At 38.7% G+C, this 18627-nt stretch overlaps 2 protein-coding genes and 1 long non-coding RNA gene across 4 annotated transcripts in view; 2 read left to right on the top strand and 1 right to left on the bottom strand.

Annotated features, from left to right (window-relative positions):
• Nucleotides 1–586: 586 nt before the first annotated feature.
• LOC130166775 (vitamin D 25-hydroxylase) lies at nucleotides 587–6255 on the bottom strand. Its single transcript, XM_056372527.1, has 5 exons — nucleotides 4116–6255; nucleotides 3274–3415; nucleotides 2528–3160; nucleotides 2012–2341; nucleotides 587–1645 (listed from the first exon to the last, which is right to left on the bottom strand). Exons 1-5 carry the CDS (start codon nucleotides 4350–4352, stop codon nucleotides 1428–1430), a joined length of 1560 nt encoding a protein of 519 aa, XP_056228502.1. The 5' UTR covers nucleotides 4353–6255; the 3' UTR covers nucleotides 587–1427.
• A 4528-nt stretch (nucleotides 6256–10783) lies between these two features.
• On the top strand, nucleotides 10784–14639 carry calca (calcitonin/calcitonin-related polypeptide, alpha). 2 transcript variants are annotated; one of them, XM_056379291.1, is made up of 5 exons: nucleotides 10784–10833; nucleotides 11303–11394; nucleotides 11512–11643; nucleotides 12925–13106; nucleotides 13749–14639. In XM_056379291.1, exons 2-4 carry the CDS (start codon nucleotides 11309–11311, stop codon nucleotides 13085–13087), a joined length of 381 nt encoding a protein of 126 aa, XP_056235266.1. In that variant the 5' UTR covers nucleotides 10784–10833; nucleotides 11303–11308; the 3' UTR covers nucleotides 13088–13106; nucleotides 13749–14639. The 2 variants fall into 2 exon arrangements, with proteins under 2 accessions (XP_056235266.1, XP_056235257.1); XM_056379282.1 differs by lacking the exons at nucleotides 12925–13106; nucleotides 13749–14639 and adding an exon at nucleotides 12228–12541.
• Nucleotides 14640–16293: 1654 nt separating this feature from the next.
• LOC130165972 (uncharacterized) overlaps nucleotides 16294–18627 on the top strand; it is a 166376-nt gene continuing 164042 nt past the window's right edge. Inside the window, exon 1 of the long non-coding RNA XR_008827084.1 lies at nucleotides 16294–16852. This is a non-coding gene — a long non-coding RNA (uncharacterized LOC130165972). The remainder of the gene's footprint in view (nucleotides 16853–18627) is intronic.

Below are 18627 nucleotides of genomic sequence, written 5' to 3'. Positions count from 1 at the left end.
CCAAATCTTTAGTTTCATTCATCAGTGTCATTTTGAGTGAAAAGGTTCTAAAAAAAAAAAAAATCCACTGTACTGTAACTCAGCACCAAACAGCAGACAAAGTTGGTGACTATTTGGTGAACATAGTAGAGCATTTAGCGTCTAAAGAGCCAGATATTCCTCTCAGAAGTTTGTTATCTTTGTGATTCTGTATCAGTGTGTTTAGAACTTGTTGCGCTGCCCCCAAGTGGCCCAAAAAAGTCAGTTAATGCAGGAAATACCATCTACTCGCCATACTGTTAATCACTGGATGCACAGCACATCCAAAGGGGTGAGTGGTAAACTCAGAAAAGGGCTGACACCATAGCTGCTTTTCACCATTCATAAACTTTGTTTTACAGATTATTAAAATGAATGATTATGTTGGGTGTTTTTGCAGGCAGAAGCTCGGTATGTAGATGGCTGCGTCCTCTGCCTGTCATGTCGATCAAATGATTCTGCAAGTTCTGAGTGAGAATCTGGGGTGTTAATATAACAGTAATATATCTTAAGTCTTTGTTCATTTCAGAGTTGGGCTTTTAGCAATTTAGCCAAGGTTAAAACAAGACAAGGCACGTTTTCATTATCTTAAAAAACACTTTATGAATACACAAAATACAGCCAGTATTGCAACAAAAAAAAAGGACAAACAAATGTTAAAACCTTAATGCAGTACTTTGTTAGTACTGATAAGCACCATTTAGCAGAAATCAGTGTTGCATAGTCAGTTTCTAGAAATCCACCAGGGTTGAATTTGCCTTCTAAGAGAAAGATTTTCCATAGAGCACTATCCCTGGAGAAGGGGTCAGAATCAGTTCAGATGACGTAAATCCTGGCCCCTGTCCAGTTCTAATACACAGAGGGAGAGGGTTCAGAACTTTCTTGGAAAGTCTGATAGTCCCATTTTGCCCCACACGTACAAATCAGTGGTGCCATTTGTCTGACCTGAAGCTGTCCAGACAAGTCAGGGCTATGAACCATCATAGGTGTACTTACTATCAATCATTGACATATACATGTACCTAACCCATCACTACCGCATGGACATTTCACTTTCCAGGCTCAGGGGATCTCTGAGCTCCAGAGATCTAAATCAATAGCACATTTATGTTCCCAGGATGTCCTTTCAGCAGAGTCTTGCCGCCTCCCCTGCTGCTTAAAAGGTATTGTGCAAATATGCATCCTGCTCATTGAGAGAATTTGATAGTAAAGTAAACTGGATCACACAGTCCTATGTAGAGAGCCACCTCGGCCACTGAAAGTCCTTGTAACTGTAATGCGCCGGAACTGGACATTACAATCCAGTGATACAGTTTTATGCACCTCTATCATGTGGTTGCATTGCTGTGCAAAATAGTTAAAATTCTAGCTTGAACAGCTGAACAAGCTGTAAATAAATGTCTGATTTCCTACTTGTGATAAGGAGTGTCTCTCGAGCAGGGAACTTTCTGTTGCCTGCGGACAGCACAGATGGAGTAAGGTTTGGGCTGTAAGGTCATGCCCAGTTTGGGAGTGAGAGTGGGAACGGTTCCTGGAGGGAACTGAAGATGAAACCTCTGGAGCAAAGTGGTGAAAAAGAGGAACATCTCCATCCTGGCCAGTTGTTCACCCAAGCAATGACGCCTCCCTGAAAAAAGAAAATTCATTAATTTACACTCATACAGACACAGCATCTGACTAATATGGATTATCTGTTTAACTTAAAATAGGTTTGACTGGTGACGGTGGGTGCTGGGGATGTAAAAAACACAAGGGACTCTAGTTCATGCTCTATGAGAATGTCCTGTGATGAAGACTACATGACAACAGGACAGAATTCAGTGTATATCAGAGCTAAAAACTTTTCTAAACTTTAAAATGTGACTTATGAAAACAATTTGTGGGTAAATGAAATTGCCACTGACAGGTCACTGTCTCGTTAAAGACTACAGATAATGCACAATAATTTGGATCAGGAGTTTTTGCAGTTTTAGAGAAATCAAAAGAGACTAACCCATGGAGAAAGGAAGGAAAGCCTCGCGCCTCACAAAGTTGCCATTGCTGTCCAGAAACCTCTGTGGTGAGAAAACACCTGGATCGTTCCAATACTTCTCATCAAAGTGCACTGAGTAGAGATTCGTGATCACCATGGTGCCTTTGGGAATTGTGTAACCATTGACTTTTGCGTCTTGGGAGGTGGCACGGAAAATACCAAGTGGGACGATGTTGCAGAAGCGAAGGACCTCGTGCAGCACAGCCTCCACGTAGGGCATCTTCTGTTTGTCCTCCAAAGTGGGTGCCCTCCCGTTCGCCAGGACACTGTCGATCTCTCTGTGCACCCTCTCTTAGCACAGAAAAACAGACACCACCATCAGGCATTTGCGTGCGTAACATTACATAACAATTACATTTAAAGCAAACTCAAACAGTCAACTAAACTGTAAAGACATGTGCATCAGACAGTGCATCTCATGGTCACACTAGAAGTAAAATGTTCTCATATTGGGACGATGCCTCTACTGCAACTGACCTTGTATGTTGGGGTAGAGGGCCATGTACAGCATGGCCCAGCGCAGGGTGTTAGTTGTGGTCTCCGTGCCAGCAATAATGAGCTCTCCAACTGAATAGATGAGGTTTTCATAGGAAAAAGTGGAACTGGAGTCTCCTGCATTCTGCTCCAATTCATCCAAATATGCATCAACATAGTGACGAGGTACGTGTGGCACCCTGCCCTGTGAAAAACCCTTTATAACCTGCAGTAAGAAGTCATAAACCTCGGCAGCATTGTGGAACAGCTTCTGGTGTTTTCCAAAGGGCACATACTCAATCCAAGGGAAGGCATTGTAGAGGAAGGCCCAGCCGCTCACTGCAAGCTCCACGTTCTCACTGAATATCTCAATCATGTGCTGGAAGTTGCGGTCGTCGTAAGTAAAACGCTGTCCAAAAATGATCAGGTTGGTGATGTTGGACACCGCGTTGGTCACAAGGTGTTTGGGGTTGAAGGGCTTTCCCTTGTGTTCATCGATGGCGTCAACAAAGAACATGCACTCCTCTGAGATCTTCCTCTGAAACAACCTCTGGCCACTGCCGAAGTAACGGAAAGAGTTGCAAGCCAGTTTACGGTGTTCAATCCAGCCTTTGCCATATTTACAATTAAGAAGGCCTGTGGATAGTGGAGAGAAAAAAGAAAAGAATTCAATCTCTTAAAATATAGATAAGACTTATAACAATAAAAGGCTAATTTTATTGCATTGTAATCATATCACTGTATCTTACCACCCATTTTGGTCATTTTCTTGAATAAAGGCAGCGATGGGCGATCAGCAAACACCTCACTCTGATGGTAAAGGCATTCCCTGACACAGTCATATCCATTCAATACCACAGTCAAGATGCCTCCCAGGTCAAGACTAAAAATCTGAAATGCACACATTGCGACATTTATACACATTTATGTATAACAATTGTAGGCATGTTGCAACATTCAGTTTTAGTGCTCCTCTCCAAAGTGAGGTTTTATGAGCCAGAAAGTTAGGGATGAGTTAAACTTCCATGATATATAACAGGACAGAGTGAATGAAACAGACTCCATCTAAAACAGATATCCAGCTCTGCACTTAAATTATGTTTAACTTTACAAATCCAATTGCTACCAAAAGGAAGTCTGTGCCCTTATATGTATTTTGTTTTGGGAGACCCTGATTTACCAGTTATTTTCCTCCAAGCAAATGTTACAGACCGCCAAATGTTAGGGCGAGTCTCCTTTGTTCGTTTCAGGAGGATTTTCCAGTGTGTGTGTGCGCGTGCGCGTGTGTGTGAGTGTGTGTGTGTGTGTGTGTGTGTGTGTGTGTGTGTGTGTGTGTGTGTCCGTCTGTCTGTGCGCAGATGTGTGTGTGTGTCTGTCTGTCTGTCTGTCTGTTTGTCTGTCTGTTCGCGCAAGTGTATGTGCGTGTGTGCGTGTGTGCGTGTGTGCGTGTGTGTGTGTGTGTGTGTGTGTGTGTGTGTGTGTGTGTGTGTGTGTGCGCGTGTGTGGAGAGGTTCATGCACCGCACAGTTTGCAGAGCACTCGGCTAGAAAAGATCTGCAGTCATGAAATACGCTGTCGGCTGAGTCATTACCTGTCCATGAACTTCACTCTGCTTCTTGAGGAAGACGTGCGGCTCGGTGGCCAGCGACAGAATGTTCCCTATCACAGGGATGGGAGATGGACCAGGAGGAAACCCCGGGGGCCTTCTCTGCTTGACGAGCTGGCGAACCAGCAGGAAAGCGAGGAGGGCGACAGCCAAACAGCCCACACCGAGCAGAGCCTGTGCGCAGGACACCGGCACCAGAGACGGCGACTTAATTGAAACCATCTTTTCGGAACTGTCTCTTATTCTCTTCCCTGCCAGACTAACCCTGCTGACTTCGGCTTCCCCTCAGACGAACTGAAGCACATATGTATCATCTTGCACATTTTCTATCCCCCGCCTCTAAGGCTAAGATTGGCCAGAAAGACAGAGTCAACTGTTGGTGAACTTTGCTCTGCTCCTGATCAATAATCGGGATCATTTTGGTGGTTGTTAGGTTGACTTCTTGAGGGGCCGGGAAGTCATTAAACTGCAGTTGATCAGGCCCCTTATTGGTTGCAAAAATGCTTCGGCTATTAAAGTTATAAAATGCATGTATTAGTTGGTCTCAGAAACACACGTGCACGAATAGCGCGTTGATGCAAGAATGAGAATAACACGTGCACAAACATTAATTGACATCATCAATTATGTAAGTACGATTTTAATATATCATATAACAGTGGAGGCGGGGGTGCGGTGGGGAGGAAACCATAGACAAAACTGCACAGTGTGCAGTGCACACAAAGTTTGGAAGCGTCTTTCCTCGTAGGGCGGTACATGGAAAATGCTGGAGCACATTTGAGTTCAAAAACAGGCTTTGCGAATGTGAACGTTTAAAACTTTAAATAGAATCGATGAAAACAACCTGAAAAATTTGATTGGAGAAGACGGAGCAAAGACTATTATGGCTACTAAACTAGGAAGATGAGTATGCTATTAATCTTAAAAGTTTTATAATAAAATCTTCTAAGCAGCGTACCATTAGTAAGGTGTCAATAATATTTCCCTGCACTCAATGTAATTTAAGCCTAATTTGTGTAGTGGTCAAAGTCACTATTGCTTTGAGAAGCTAGAAAAGGAGATTATAGGCAACAAAAGGAAGATGTACTTTGACATATTGCTGTTATCTCGCTGTAAAGATACATCATACACTATAGGCCTATACCAACTACGCCCACAGTGCCACAGCACTTCTCTCATTATTGTACTTTTAAAACAATTTCTTTGGCAATAACTAAATAATCTGAGAACAGGACACATAGTATTTTGAATATTTTTTTTTCAGTGCATGTCCATGTAAAGATATAATAGATACATGAGGAGGAGTTATGGACCACTTTCTCAAGATAGAAGGCAGCAAAAAAATGTTCATTATGTTAGTGAGTAAAACATCTTGAAGCCTGTTGATACAATGATACAACTGAGAAGTGGGGAGCAGCTGAGTTCAGAGAGCACAGAACCTGATAAATGTTTTCTTTTTTTCTTTTTTTCTTCAGATCTGTGGTGGAACCTACAGACTTATTTTTAAGAATGTAACAAAGTGGCAATATTTACACTTTGGCCATTTCAACAGAAAACAACAGGGGGAAAAATGCAGCGAACAATGAAAACATTACAGATTTTTTAAATATTTTATATGATGTATTATTTAAAATATATTTTGATTTTTGTTGATTCTCATACCAAAATGTATTTGGTTATTTTTCTATATGTTCACCTAGTTTCTTTTTTGAACATTGCTTTCATATTTACATTTCAAATAATATATTGCAATATAATTTTTGTATCTTTTTTCTTTTTTTGCTTGAGCAAAAAACATTTTTTTAAACTGCCATAATACACAGTAATATAAAATGTACTGATAGTAATCACAACAGGAAATGAAAAAGTTTACACAAAAACTTGGAGAGCCTCTTTTTTGTATCAAAATTGAATTCACTGAGGTAATTAACTGAGAAGTCCTGGTAAAGCATGTTTGTGTATTAGTCGGTTTTGTTTTTAAGCAAATAAACTTTGCCCCAGTAAGCTGCTGCAGGTTCCTTCACCTCAACACGTTAAAGGTTAGGTCCTGCACTACATTCAGAGGTTAAAGGTTAAGGCATGCACCACATTCCAGACTTGCATAGTTGTGTGAGATTTTTCAGACTTGTCAGCTAAGAACCTGAACTCATCCAGAGAGCGCAGGACTGTGCACAAGTGTTGTAATAAATGGGTATTGAGTTTTAAAAGTCAGAACTCGGTTAGTGGTTGTTTTCTAGCCAAGTAAAGCGAAATTAATAAACACACACGTAAAAACATATTTGCCAAATATTTGAAATAATCCCATGTATTCATAGACGATAATCACTATACAGTTGTTTACTTATTCACTTTTTTTATTGCCAAGAGTTTTCCTGTTCTCTGTCACGGAAGTGAAGATGGATAGAACTTGTTGAGATTAACCCTGGAAAATATTATCATCTCATTAAGTTGGTGCTAAACTATAAAGAATTTGCACTTTTGTAAAACCATGCTCTCCGCTTTGCTGTGTGATCAGTTCATCATGACTGGCTCCTCATTAGACATGGAGTTGTTTATCCAGCTGTTGCTTCCTGCTGAGGCAGCTGCTCAGCTTTTTTTTCTTAGATGCCTCAAATGGCCTCTACAGACCTCTCCCAATCATTCAGATTTGTTAGGGCTACCTAATGAGGACATTCTTGCAAATGACTTCTATGCTTCCTGCCAGTTCCCCAGACTCAAAAGCTATTCTAGAAGCTTAATACCAATCTGTCAGTTTTAATCAAATAATCATGGTTTCACTGTTGCATTATCTTGTTGGTGGTTGGGTTAATCAAAACACCAGTGACAAGAGTGCCCAGGTGGTAAATTGGACCATATTTTGTAAGTGGCATGAATTCTGAAAAATACAAGATTAAAAAATAGAAGACAGAATAAATACTGCTATTACTAGGCAATTTCAACGAAAAAAAAATGAAAATGCCAAATTTTATATCCAGAAATGTGTTTGGAGGGGAGGGCATAATATTATCAGGTTAGGTGTAACAGGCTTTACTGGTAGACCCCAATAATTGTATCTGGAAAAAAATGCCAATATTTTTTCTATCTTTCTTCTAAAATAATCCCTGTTTTTGGAGCGAGTTATTTTATTTTGCGCATGTTCTTATGCCCTGGGACAGGAGTGGGCAATATGAATTCACATATACATATTAACATATTACATTTACTGAAAGGTACACGCCACCAATTTTATTGACTGAATTATAAACTGCTATTGGGAGGACTGAATGAGGCGGGGGGTCTGCTGAATGACATTATGAAATCCTGTGTTTATGGAGTTGGATATGTTAGCCTCTGCTCCATCACATTTCTTTTTTTAAATAATTCTTTTTCTTTTTTGTCACTTGCAAGTCCCACAAAAATGAAGGTATTTCATCACAGTGCTGCAAAACTTATATTAATCCTGGGCATTTTTTTGAACATTACCCATAATGACCCAAAATAACAAAGATTAAAGGGATAGCTGCCAACAAATCATTGGTACGGAAAAAACAAATTTATACAGTCTCACAGGAAGCCATATATCATCATATTGCCCAAGTCTATCCAGGGGTAATTTTATTCCATCCTGATCAATGTATGGGATTTAATGCAGTTACTGTATGCGTGGTAGAACAGCATCAGTCTTTACGTTATAAGGCCACTTGAAGAGTGTTCTTCCGGTCTGTTTATACTGAGGGCATTTGCAACATGTCTGATTGGGTGGGTCCCTTGACTACTGTTGTTCTACAGTAAATTATTAACATCCGGATGACTGGAATTATCAAGTGCATGTGGAAAATCTAATTACCAACCTTCTCTAATGCTATCCAGAACCTCTTTTTCCAACAACACAATGACAGTGACAGACGCAACAAGGAGTCTGGTAATCCCTCTGCAACTACTGGCCAGGTGTTTAAATGTTAGGTTAGGTTTGGTAAGCTTCCTAATGGGGCGCAGCAGGTGAAAGTCCTTTCGTTGAGGATTACTTACTCAATGTTTATAATCCCATGAGCCTCAGTTTAAATGTATTGTTCTGTTCGAAGATACAGAGACCGTCCTTCTGAGGCTGGAGGCTTAGGAGGGGAAAAAACTTTGTGGAGGACTGATGTATCTTTAATTAAAGATCCATCCAGAAGCTCAAATTTCCATAATTCTTTCACACTCACTTTGATATCACTGTGGGATCATTCCAGCTGATTATCAACTCTTGCTGCTTATTTGAATAATGCAAACTGACGATAAAGCTTCGAAAGAAATTCTCTTTGGGACTTTTTTAGTTGTCAGAGAATGGTGCTGGGACTCTGACAAAAAAACAAAAAACAAAAAAACAAAATCATACTGACTCAGCTGAGACTGTCACTGATGCACTGCAGTGAGCGTAACGCTGCCCTCTCTGTCACAAATACTCTCCTGTGCTGTAATTAATTTTCCAGACCAATTCATGCCTAACATTTGGGAATGTGAACAGTGTGAGCTAATTGCGTTCTTGACAATGCACTTTCCCCCTTGGAATGTAATTTCTCTGCCTCAACTCATGTCCCTGGTCAGAACAGACAGTGGTGATCTGAGGCCTCGGAGCAGTTCCCAAACCAAGACAGTGTGAGGAGTACTTAACTTTTACAAAGACCAATACAAAGTGCATCTCCAATACTTGACCTGTTATAAGGGCACTTGCCATGGAGGAAGAGACAACATTCTCAAATTTCTATAGTTATTACCAAACTCTAGATTTTCGATGACAGTGATTTTCTGTCTTGAGATACGGTACATGCTCTATTGGGTTAACATTGCCTGAGAATTTGGGCATAAGTAGTTACCTTAAAGATAAATATATAAAATTCAAATTTCACAGCAAGGTACTCAAACGACAACAAGACAATTAAAATGAATCACTGTGTGTGTGTATCTGGAATCTCCAGCTCCTAAGTGTTTAGTCCTCCACGAGCAGTTTCTGACAGTATGTGGAGCTGTTGGAGACTAATTTAGTGCCTTGTGTCGGGCCTGCAGGCCTGCTCAATAGTACTAAAAGGCTCATCTACTCTAATGAGTTTCCTTGTGACGCAAAAAATAACTGGGAGGCAGGATGCTTTATGCTACATCATCCAATATTGTTACATAAGGGGAATTAGAAGATGGCCAGAGACCAAGAGCCCAGTAATTATCTTGTAGAAACCGGATGAACACCACTGAATTCTGTGGGAAGGTTTAGTTTATCCATGGAGCGTTCACTACGAGGCCCCCACATAAAAAAAAAAACAACATTATTTTGTCCAACCATAAACTATGAAAATGAGGGGGATCAAACTGCTCTGCCGATTTGGCAAGATATTAAACTCTCGGTTGCAGAGGACACAGTATGTTGAAAACTAACTCAGAAATTGGCTTCCACCAACTTCCTCTTAATTTGTTGTGCAGTGTCTGATGGGGTTGTACTAAAGCATGTGATGGAGCAGTTTGTGACTGTGGGGTACACCTGGAGCTGTGAATTCTCCCTGGCTGTTTGATGGTCAAATACCTTCAACATGATGACAAACCCATCATAACAAGAGCCAACAACAGACTCTGTGATTAGATGGCAGTTTTATATCACAACCCTATCCAGAAATAGAGAAACTGATGAAAAATGACTCAATAGATAATTATTACTCAGTGCTCAGGGCTTCTCATCCTTTTGTGACTTATATTAGATTATACACTGTTTCCCATATAGTTGGAATAATTTTGTTTTCAGACACAATCCTCTGTTTATTCCTATTTTAATGCATCAGTAATCACTTTTGACCAGCTGCAATGATTACATTATGTGTCCCAATTACCCAGGTAAAATGAAAAAATCACATTGTCACAATCATTTCATGGAAAGAGGTAAGAAATATTTTATTCCAACTTCATGAGCAACAGTATATTTGTTTTTTTTCAAAATAAAGTCCCTGCCATAAATAATAGCTGATGAAGCTTTAATTGAACATATTTTGCTCAGGACTTTATCACTGTGTCTCTCAGTGGAACAACTGTTCCCTTTTCAATGATCAACTTACTAAAAATGCATCCTGAGTGAGTGCAACAAAAACTGTTTGACTCTTTTGGGGCAACTTTTTTTTTGTTTTGTTTAACACATAGCTAAAACATAATTAAATGTGACCAACTTGTGAACAATCACTGTCTTTGTGAATGAAATGACATCTCATGGTATTTCCAATTTTTATCCACTCTATATGTGAGTAGGTACTGTGCATTCCATGCCTCTTATTGGCCCTAGTCCTGTTCATCTTAACCACTTAGTGATAAAAATGGCACCACATTAAACATAAACTCAAGAGCCTCAGACACTGTGAGATTGTCAGGGAGAGTTTCCTGTCTTATTGTGTTAAAGCCCCACTTATCCTGCTTAAAAGAAATTATGCTACCAACTGTTTCCAGTACCTGGCAGCTTTTTTGTGAATTGATGTAATTTACATACAAGCTCTTTTATTGGCTTGCTGTAAGTGACGTAGGGCTTCTGATTGGCTAGCAGTTTGAGGTAAAACATCCGACTGGCCAATAGAGCATGATCAAGTGCTCACTTAGTTAATACAGAAACCCAAGGGGAACATATATAAAAGGCTGTACTGTGGGAGTCCTCAGCAGATTCACAAGTGAGTCTTATCATTTAATTCTTCATTACCAGACGATTTAGTATCTTACGGTAAGTACAGATAAAAGACTGCTTATTTATATTATAGTAGTAGTTATGATGTCTCTGTTAGAAATATCAGATGTGATGCTGATGCAGAGAAAGTGAGGACTGAGTAACTACAACTACACTGGTGGATACTGGATGCTAATAGAAAATCGATGGTGCTCTGCTGGTTTGATGATGTTATACCATCTATGGTAGGCTGCGGCTAATTCTGCTAATGGACTGTTATAGTTGCTGGCAAAGCTTCCGATATCAGTATATCAGTAATAGATCTTCTATCTGCATGTGCAACCTCAGCGGCTCTAACAGAGGAGTGTGAGAGAGAGACAGAGACAGAGAGAAGTCATATAGCTCTATGCATCTAGATGAGGAAGTCTAAGTCAAAAAACATGTTTAAAAGCGTGAAATGCTTTTAAAGACTTTTATTTGCAACATTTTGTATTACCTTGTTTGGTATTGTATGTGATTTCCACAGAGAATCATGATAATGCTGAGACTCTGGACTCTCCTTCTTGCCTATGCGCTGATCATTTGCCAGATGTACATCTCACAGGCAGCTCCATCCAGGTGAGACTTGTGGCATTATCCCTAAAAGTACACTAATATGTGAAAAAAAAAAAATTTCCTCAAAGCCCCAAAGACAACTGAATAACTGAATAACTGTAACTGGATGTGTATTTTCAGAATTAGCAAGGAGTCCATGTCAGATGGAGTCACACTATCAAATGATAATGCGCAAAGGTTACTCAGAGATATGAAGGCATTAATGCAGATAACTTCAGATGAGCAAGACCACCAAACAGCTGATGGGAACAGGTATCTATCTATCTATCTATCTATCTATCTATCTATCTATCTATCTATCTATCTATCTATCTATCTATCTATCTATCTATCTATCTATCTATCTATCTATCTATCTATCTATCTAAACTACCATCTGGTAAGCAAAATGTAACAGACTTTTGTCCAACAGCTCCGACTTTGGTGTTTATTATTTATCAAGGTATATAGTGAAATAAATGTAAATCTACTCTCTGTCATAATCCATTATTGCATCATTCATTCATTCATCCATTCATTCAGTATTAGTAAATGAGTTTCCTTGGTCAGAAAACTGAAGAGAGCATGATATCAAAGAATATGAGAGAACGTGCATGATAGATATTAGTATAAAGAATGAAACGGAACGACAGCATGACAACCAAAATATTTGCCTCACGAGAATCTCCATATGCCCGTTGGATCTTTTAGCATGCCTTTGAGATGTTAATTTAACTCAGCATTTCTGTAAATGCATGACATTTTAGAAAAACGTCATGCATGTAACTATTAATATTTATCTGCATGCCACAGTTACTGTAAGCCTGTTTCTGCATGTTTGTCTCTGTCTCTAACAGCTTGGATAGACCCATGTCTAAGCGTTGCACCGGCTTAAGCACTTGTGTGCTGGGCAAACTCTCCCAGGATATTCACAAACTGCAAACCTATCCCCGCACTGACGTAGGAGCAGGGACGCCTGGCAAGAAGAGAAGTCTATCTGAGCGATATGAAAACTATGGCGATTCATATAATTGAAACTCTTTTTTAGCCCATCTATTCTTTCCATCATTGCTTTTCATCCAGCTCTATCCATACATCAGACTGCTGATGCATGTCAGACTAACTTCAACAAAACATCATTGCTTTAATTTTCCACCGGCTGACATTAGATTTTGACAGAGAATTTAATACTTAGAATTAGCTATAAAATTGTGTTTGGCAGTTCTGTATAATACAATAAAAAAAATAAGAACAGCTAAAAATCTTTCTGATGTTAACTTATTTTTTTCTTTGTGTTAATTATTTTTCGTCTGGAATAAATTAATCTTTTCATCAAAGCTGTATTTAATTAATTCAAGATTGAAAACACACATGACTCATAGATTAAGAACATGAAGAATGAAAGGGTAAGCATGGCTATCTATAATGTAATCTATTGTTTTTGTTTAACATAATAATTCTAGATAGTATTATTCAAAGTCTGTCATGTAGATGTCTGATCTGATCTTGAATATCATAACAAACTGTGTTCACTATCTTTTCCATTCTGATAAGCAATGCAACAGCACAGAAGCGGGCATGCAACACAGCCACCTGTGTAACCCATCGCTTGGCTGACTTGCTGAGTCGGTCAGGGGGACTGGGGCACAGCAACTTTGTTCCCACCAATGTGGGCGCCCAGGCGTTTGGCAGACGGAAGCGACATGGACCCGTGTGAGCACAAGAGCAAATACATGGTATGTTACTACTCCGTACTTCCATATCAGTATAATTGCTGGACTCATTGTAATTTATACTGTAGATAAAGTATAAGAGAGGGATTAAACAAAATCATTGAAATCATTTTAAATCTGAGTTTAGAATTACTAAACTTTACTAGCATTAGTCTCATCCTAAATGTACTTTCTGTATTTCTGTATTTGGAATATTTGGTGTTACAAAAGTGCAAGGTAGTCCTTTACATTTTAATATACCCATCAAGGGAAATCTTTCAGTATATTATTGTCAAATCTGTTAGTGTTATGTTTCAACCTGCGTAAAGTGTTGTATTGTGTATATAAGAAAACTATTGTGGAGTTCCTGTAATGGGTATTGGGTTAACACAATCTATCTGCATTTAAAATTCCATGTCATGTTTTGCTAAGTATGGCATTGATGTGGTCATATACAGTACACCATACACTGACCAAGCCTGATTGGCTACATTGACAAAAAGTTAGCATTACACAGTATTAACTTTAATCCATTCTATCTATACCAATATTTCCAGTGGCCCTCTACTGTCAATAAAGCCAAATGCCCCAATACAATTGTCAATGAATCCTTTCTCAATTTTCTTTGCCTCACAATACAATTGTTTTGTCTTCTCTCCTCTTTAGGACCGAGTGCCTCCTTGAGTGACAAAACTACATCATAATCCACCTACAATCACTTTGAAATGAGAGTGTCATTTAGAAAAATACCCTTCACAAACATGGACTTATGTCTTGCTTTCAGACTACCAGACAGTTTTTAGATCAGAATGGATTTTTTTTTCTCTCTTTTCCTGTGGCTCAACTGCACTTCTGACCTGTGTCTGCAGTACAGTGTGTGGAAATCTTATACTGTACATCTGCACTACCAACTAAACTTTCAACAACTGTGGCTTGATGTAAAACTCTTCATTACATTTCATTATAGTGCACAATGCAATTATGAAAAATGTACTAACAATTGTGTATTGAAGGCAGGAATAAATTGTATTTTAGCTACATTATGCTTTCATGTCTTACTGTATTTTTGTTTGATTGGGTGATATAAGCTGAAAACCATATTGAGCTTACATGCACTATCAATTCATTTCAAAAAGGTACAGATAAAAACAAGGTGTGCGCAAAGAAATCAAACCATGGCATTCGCATTTCTGTTTTCATGGAAATAAAGTGGACATATTCAATCCACATGGAGGACTTGATTAAAGAATAGTTATTTAAAACATTTCAATGAGTTGCAAACTAGTATTTTATACTATTTTGTTATATGAGATACATTGGTAAGCATATCTCTTTGAACACATTTATATTATATGTTGTCACACCTGGTTAATTTTGCCCTCCTGTGGTTACAAGTCACTTTTCACCGAATAGAGCTGCATTCAAGAAGTGTCATAAATGAGGGTTATGTTTAGTTTCTCCTGCAGCATCACACTCTTACTTGGTTTCTAGTAAAGTTTTTATGTTGTTTCAATAAAAATCCAATAATAATGTACCTTCAAGTGTTGCTTTCCCACATACAAGTAGAAAGACGGTTTTGGGCATAATTTCTCAAATGGTCCATCATGAAAGACTCCAGATTCCTTGAATCTCAAACCATTGGAAAATAATGGAAGCATCCTTTACTGTAAAGACAGCCAATTGTAGGTTTTTTTCATCAAGGGAGGGCCAAACAGAACAATAATAAATGCCAACAAAGGCAATACTTGGATAAAACTTATGAAACCTCCAAAGCAGACTTCACTAAAGCAGAATAATTTACCTAACTTTAAACATACTATGGCTGAACCTCCCGAGCTGCTTAAAATGAGTGAACAATTGAGATACAATTCTTTGTCAATATATATTTGATTTTATACTGTGATATTGATATTTAGTACTATATACTATATTGTGATATATTAAATTTCACAAAGAATCTATTGACAAACTGTTTATGGCTGGACTAACCAGACCAGGAAATGTGTTTTTGGCTCATCGACCAAATAAAATGCCTGACAAATCAAAGCTCTTCAACAAATGGATCCAAAAATTTATAAAAAATTTAAATATAGCCGTAAAGCAGTCACTAATTTGTAACATTGACTATAACACCCCAATACACCACGAGAAATCTCTGTTGTTTGACAAATTTATATTGTTTCATGATATATCATCTCACCATATTACCTATGTGCACAGATTTAGTACTATATCTGTTAAATGCTAACACAACAATTGACAATAAGATTGATGAAACTAAGTTACCCCATGTAAGGAGATTGACATTGTCGATCTCACAATGCTCAGTTTAACAAAAAAGATCAAAATCATCAGATCATCAGATCAAAATTGTTGCATCAGAGCAACAGGTGTCATCTTTTTATTCCATGCAATATTCTTCCTTGTGAAAACCTGCCGTCTGTATTACCTACAATGCAAATCAACACAAGTACAAATTTGGGTGTCTTGTGTCTTAGTGCCTAATATATCCTTGAGCCGCTAGTCTTAGGTAGAAATGAGGATCCGGCTACAGGTCTTTCGAGATCACTTCTTGCTAATTCGGCATTCTCAAATAGTTTTCAGCCTTGTAGCCTTCAACCCCAACCAATGCTGACTGAAGTCAGCCTCAAGTGATGTCACTTAAGGCAATTTATCAGACTTTACACCAAGTCTCAACCTCTTGAGCTGAAAAATTAACTTTCTTGAATGGCCACTTGATGCTGACTCCAAAAGCAACTCAATCATCATATACTTCCTTGTTAAAATGCCCATCTTTACAGCAGAAATAAACATGATGGCAGCCTGGTACCAAAAACGTTGTTAATCTCTATAGCTAATTTCCCATTTAAATTTTATCAAGCCTTAAAGTTGTGCATGGAGGTGGCCCCTCTGAGTGACAGGTGGGTTCACAGTCCACTTACTGTCTGTATAGGCTATCTTTACACAGAAAAATAGTTGATTACTGATATATTAATGTTTAAAATGTTGTTTACAGCACCCTTATTTGTACACGTTTCTACACTTTTTTATTTTTTCCTTTATTTTGTCACCTGTCTGTCTGTAGAGGAGACCTGTCAACATGCTTTGATGTGTAAAATACGTTCAGTAGAGTTCCCCTTTAAGAGTTACAGAGGCCAGGTAGGAGAGAGGGCGGGACTTAATCGGCTCTTGGTTCAGGTTGCACCAGTTAATGAAAAACAAGCCGTTAAGTGACAGTGGTGAGGAAAAGTGTCTGGTACGTAACTGGCAATACGCGACTTAATAGCGTTTGTTGGTGGTTCCAAGTAAAAAATGGCGCCTAAAAAACATCCAGTCAAATTCACACTAAAGTTAAGGGGGAGAGCAAAGAAGGAACATATCAACGAAACAACGAACACCTGATGCTAAAAGGCCAGAGCGACGTTAGCATGCCTGTCACCAAACAGCTAAGCCAGCTGACTAGCTACTACGTTGGTACTAGTGATAAATTGGTAACTTCGGTTTCGAGAAACATAATTTCCTTGAACAAAGGAAAAGAAGCTTACTATTGTTTCCAAAGCTAGGAACAAGGATGCAAAGTTTGCTCATCCCTAACCCAAAGACTACAACTGGCGAAAAGTGGCGCACTTCTGCGGTAATGACGACGGAGGAAAGTAAGAAATGGATTATTGCGCCATTGCAATTAAAACTGTTGAAGAACGTGTCGGAAAGTTGGACCACAACTCAAGAATTCATCTGCCCTGTGTCGGGGAGTAATGTCTCACCTAAAAGTAAGTCATTTTATTAATACATTGCATTACTATGCTGCAAACATGAACATACTACTGAAAATTAGCATTACTGTTTGTGTGTGTGGCATTAGTAACATTTTGGCTTGGTTATCAGTCCTAATAGATAAACACTAGACCTGTAGGTGTGGTTATCATTGATGGCTTATGATGGATAAGCATCGTTGATTTGACTGATCAGCTCGTTGTTTTGTGTTGATTTTTCTGACAGCTGACAGTTGATCGAAACTTTTGTTTGAAGGGTTGTGTGTCAGTCAAAGTGTTTGGCTGTCTATGTGTATCGTGTTTTTGTAATTATTAATTTGAGTTATTAGCAAACATGAATAAAACCTTGCCTCACTCTTTTGATATTATAGGCTGCTAAAGATCATAGCCCACCCAAATGTAAAACAAACAAACAAACGAACAAACAAACAAACAAACAAAAAAGCAGTTCCTGTACCTTATCAAAGAAACTAAATTTAAACATAGAAAAAGTAAGTTGAAATTAATAAAACTATTATGCAGAGATAGAGAGGTGTTTTGTCTGGTGTGGTAATAAAGACACTGCCTGGGTTGAATCTCAGGAAAGAGATGAGCAGATCACTGAGGCAACAGGGATGTGGAAGGTTGCACAATAGTCATTGTGGTACGCAGAATGACAGAATTATAGTGATATGTAAAGAACATCCTCTAGCAACCAGTTATTGATTAGAGTGTTGGAATAAAGTTGATTGGTCAGACATGATGATGTACAAAATTTGTGAATGAAAGGTTTGAAAGTGTAAGAAACTAAATGGGTATGTGCTTCCTCCGAGCAATATCTGCAACAGCAGAGCATATTTATTGAGCAGGGGTACAATTTCCTCCCACAGACTGTCCTGGTTCAAGCACAGGAGGCCACTGGCTGACTATGGAGGGCTATCAGCTCATCTTGTTCACCTGAGCCTCCCTGACTGTTATATCTGGTCAATGTGCTTACTCTCTTCTACTCTCTCTTCCTTACATTGCCATATATACACTGTTTTGGCCTTCAACACTTTAATTAAACACATTTCAATGCATTGCTGTCATTGTGGACGTTGCGGATGATTTCCATACAAAGTTGTTTATTTTAGTTAAAGTGAAGTCTGTTTGATGTGTTAAATCTTGCATTGTCAAAATCCCTGATCCAGCTTGTGACAGTACCTGATGGGGTAAAATATTCATTTTTAGGTGTTTTATCATGCACTCATCAATCATTTTCCCCACCTTGAGTCTGAGGTGAGGCAAAGAGTGTGTGTGTGTATGAGTGTGTGAGAGACAGAGAGAGAGAGGGAGAATCTGTCCTATTTGCCCAGTACATAGAAAATATATTTACACTGTGAGACATTGTAAAATTTGCTTGTTTGTTTGTGCTTTTTCAACATTTGAATTATATAACTTGGTAGTTGGTAGCTGTGTGGTATAATGACTTTTTATCAGTTTTCTGGCCATCTTGTAAGCGTATAGTCAATAACCAGCAAAATGAATATGCACATAGTTCTGCTCTCTCTTAGTAATAATATCTCCTCTACTTTTCCACTTGTTCCATTATAGCATCAGTTAGTCTGACCTTTTCCTTCAGAACAAAGGATATCCCCAGGAAACATTTGTTATAGACCTAATAGCCCCCCTGAGTATTGTCACAATTTCTCTAGAGTTCCTGTCTAACAGACCCTGAGCTTCATGCCTGCTAGTCTTCCTTAATTGACATGCTTATTCTACCAATTGTTTGACTCGTCCAGTCTGGTGTCTCT

This window comes from Seriola aureovittata, chromosome 1 (assembly GCF_021018895.1).
Source record: "Seriola aureovittata isolate HTS-2021-v1 ecotype China chromosome 1, ASM2101889v1, whole genome shotgun sequence".
Lineage (NCBI taxonomy): Eukaryota > Metazoa > Chordata > Actinopteri > Carangiformes > Carangidae > Seriola > Seriola aureovittata.
Note: the sequence above shows the minus strand (reverse complement) of the source record. Positions and strands in the feature narration are given on the sequence as shown.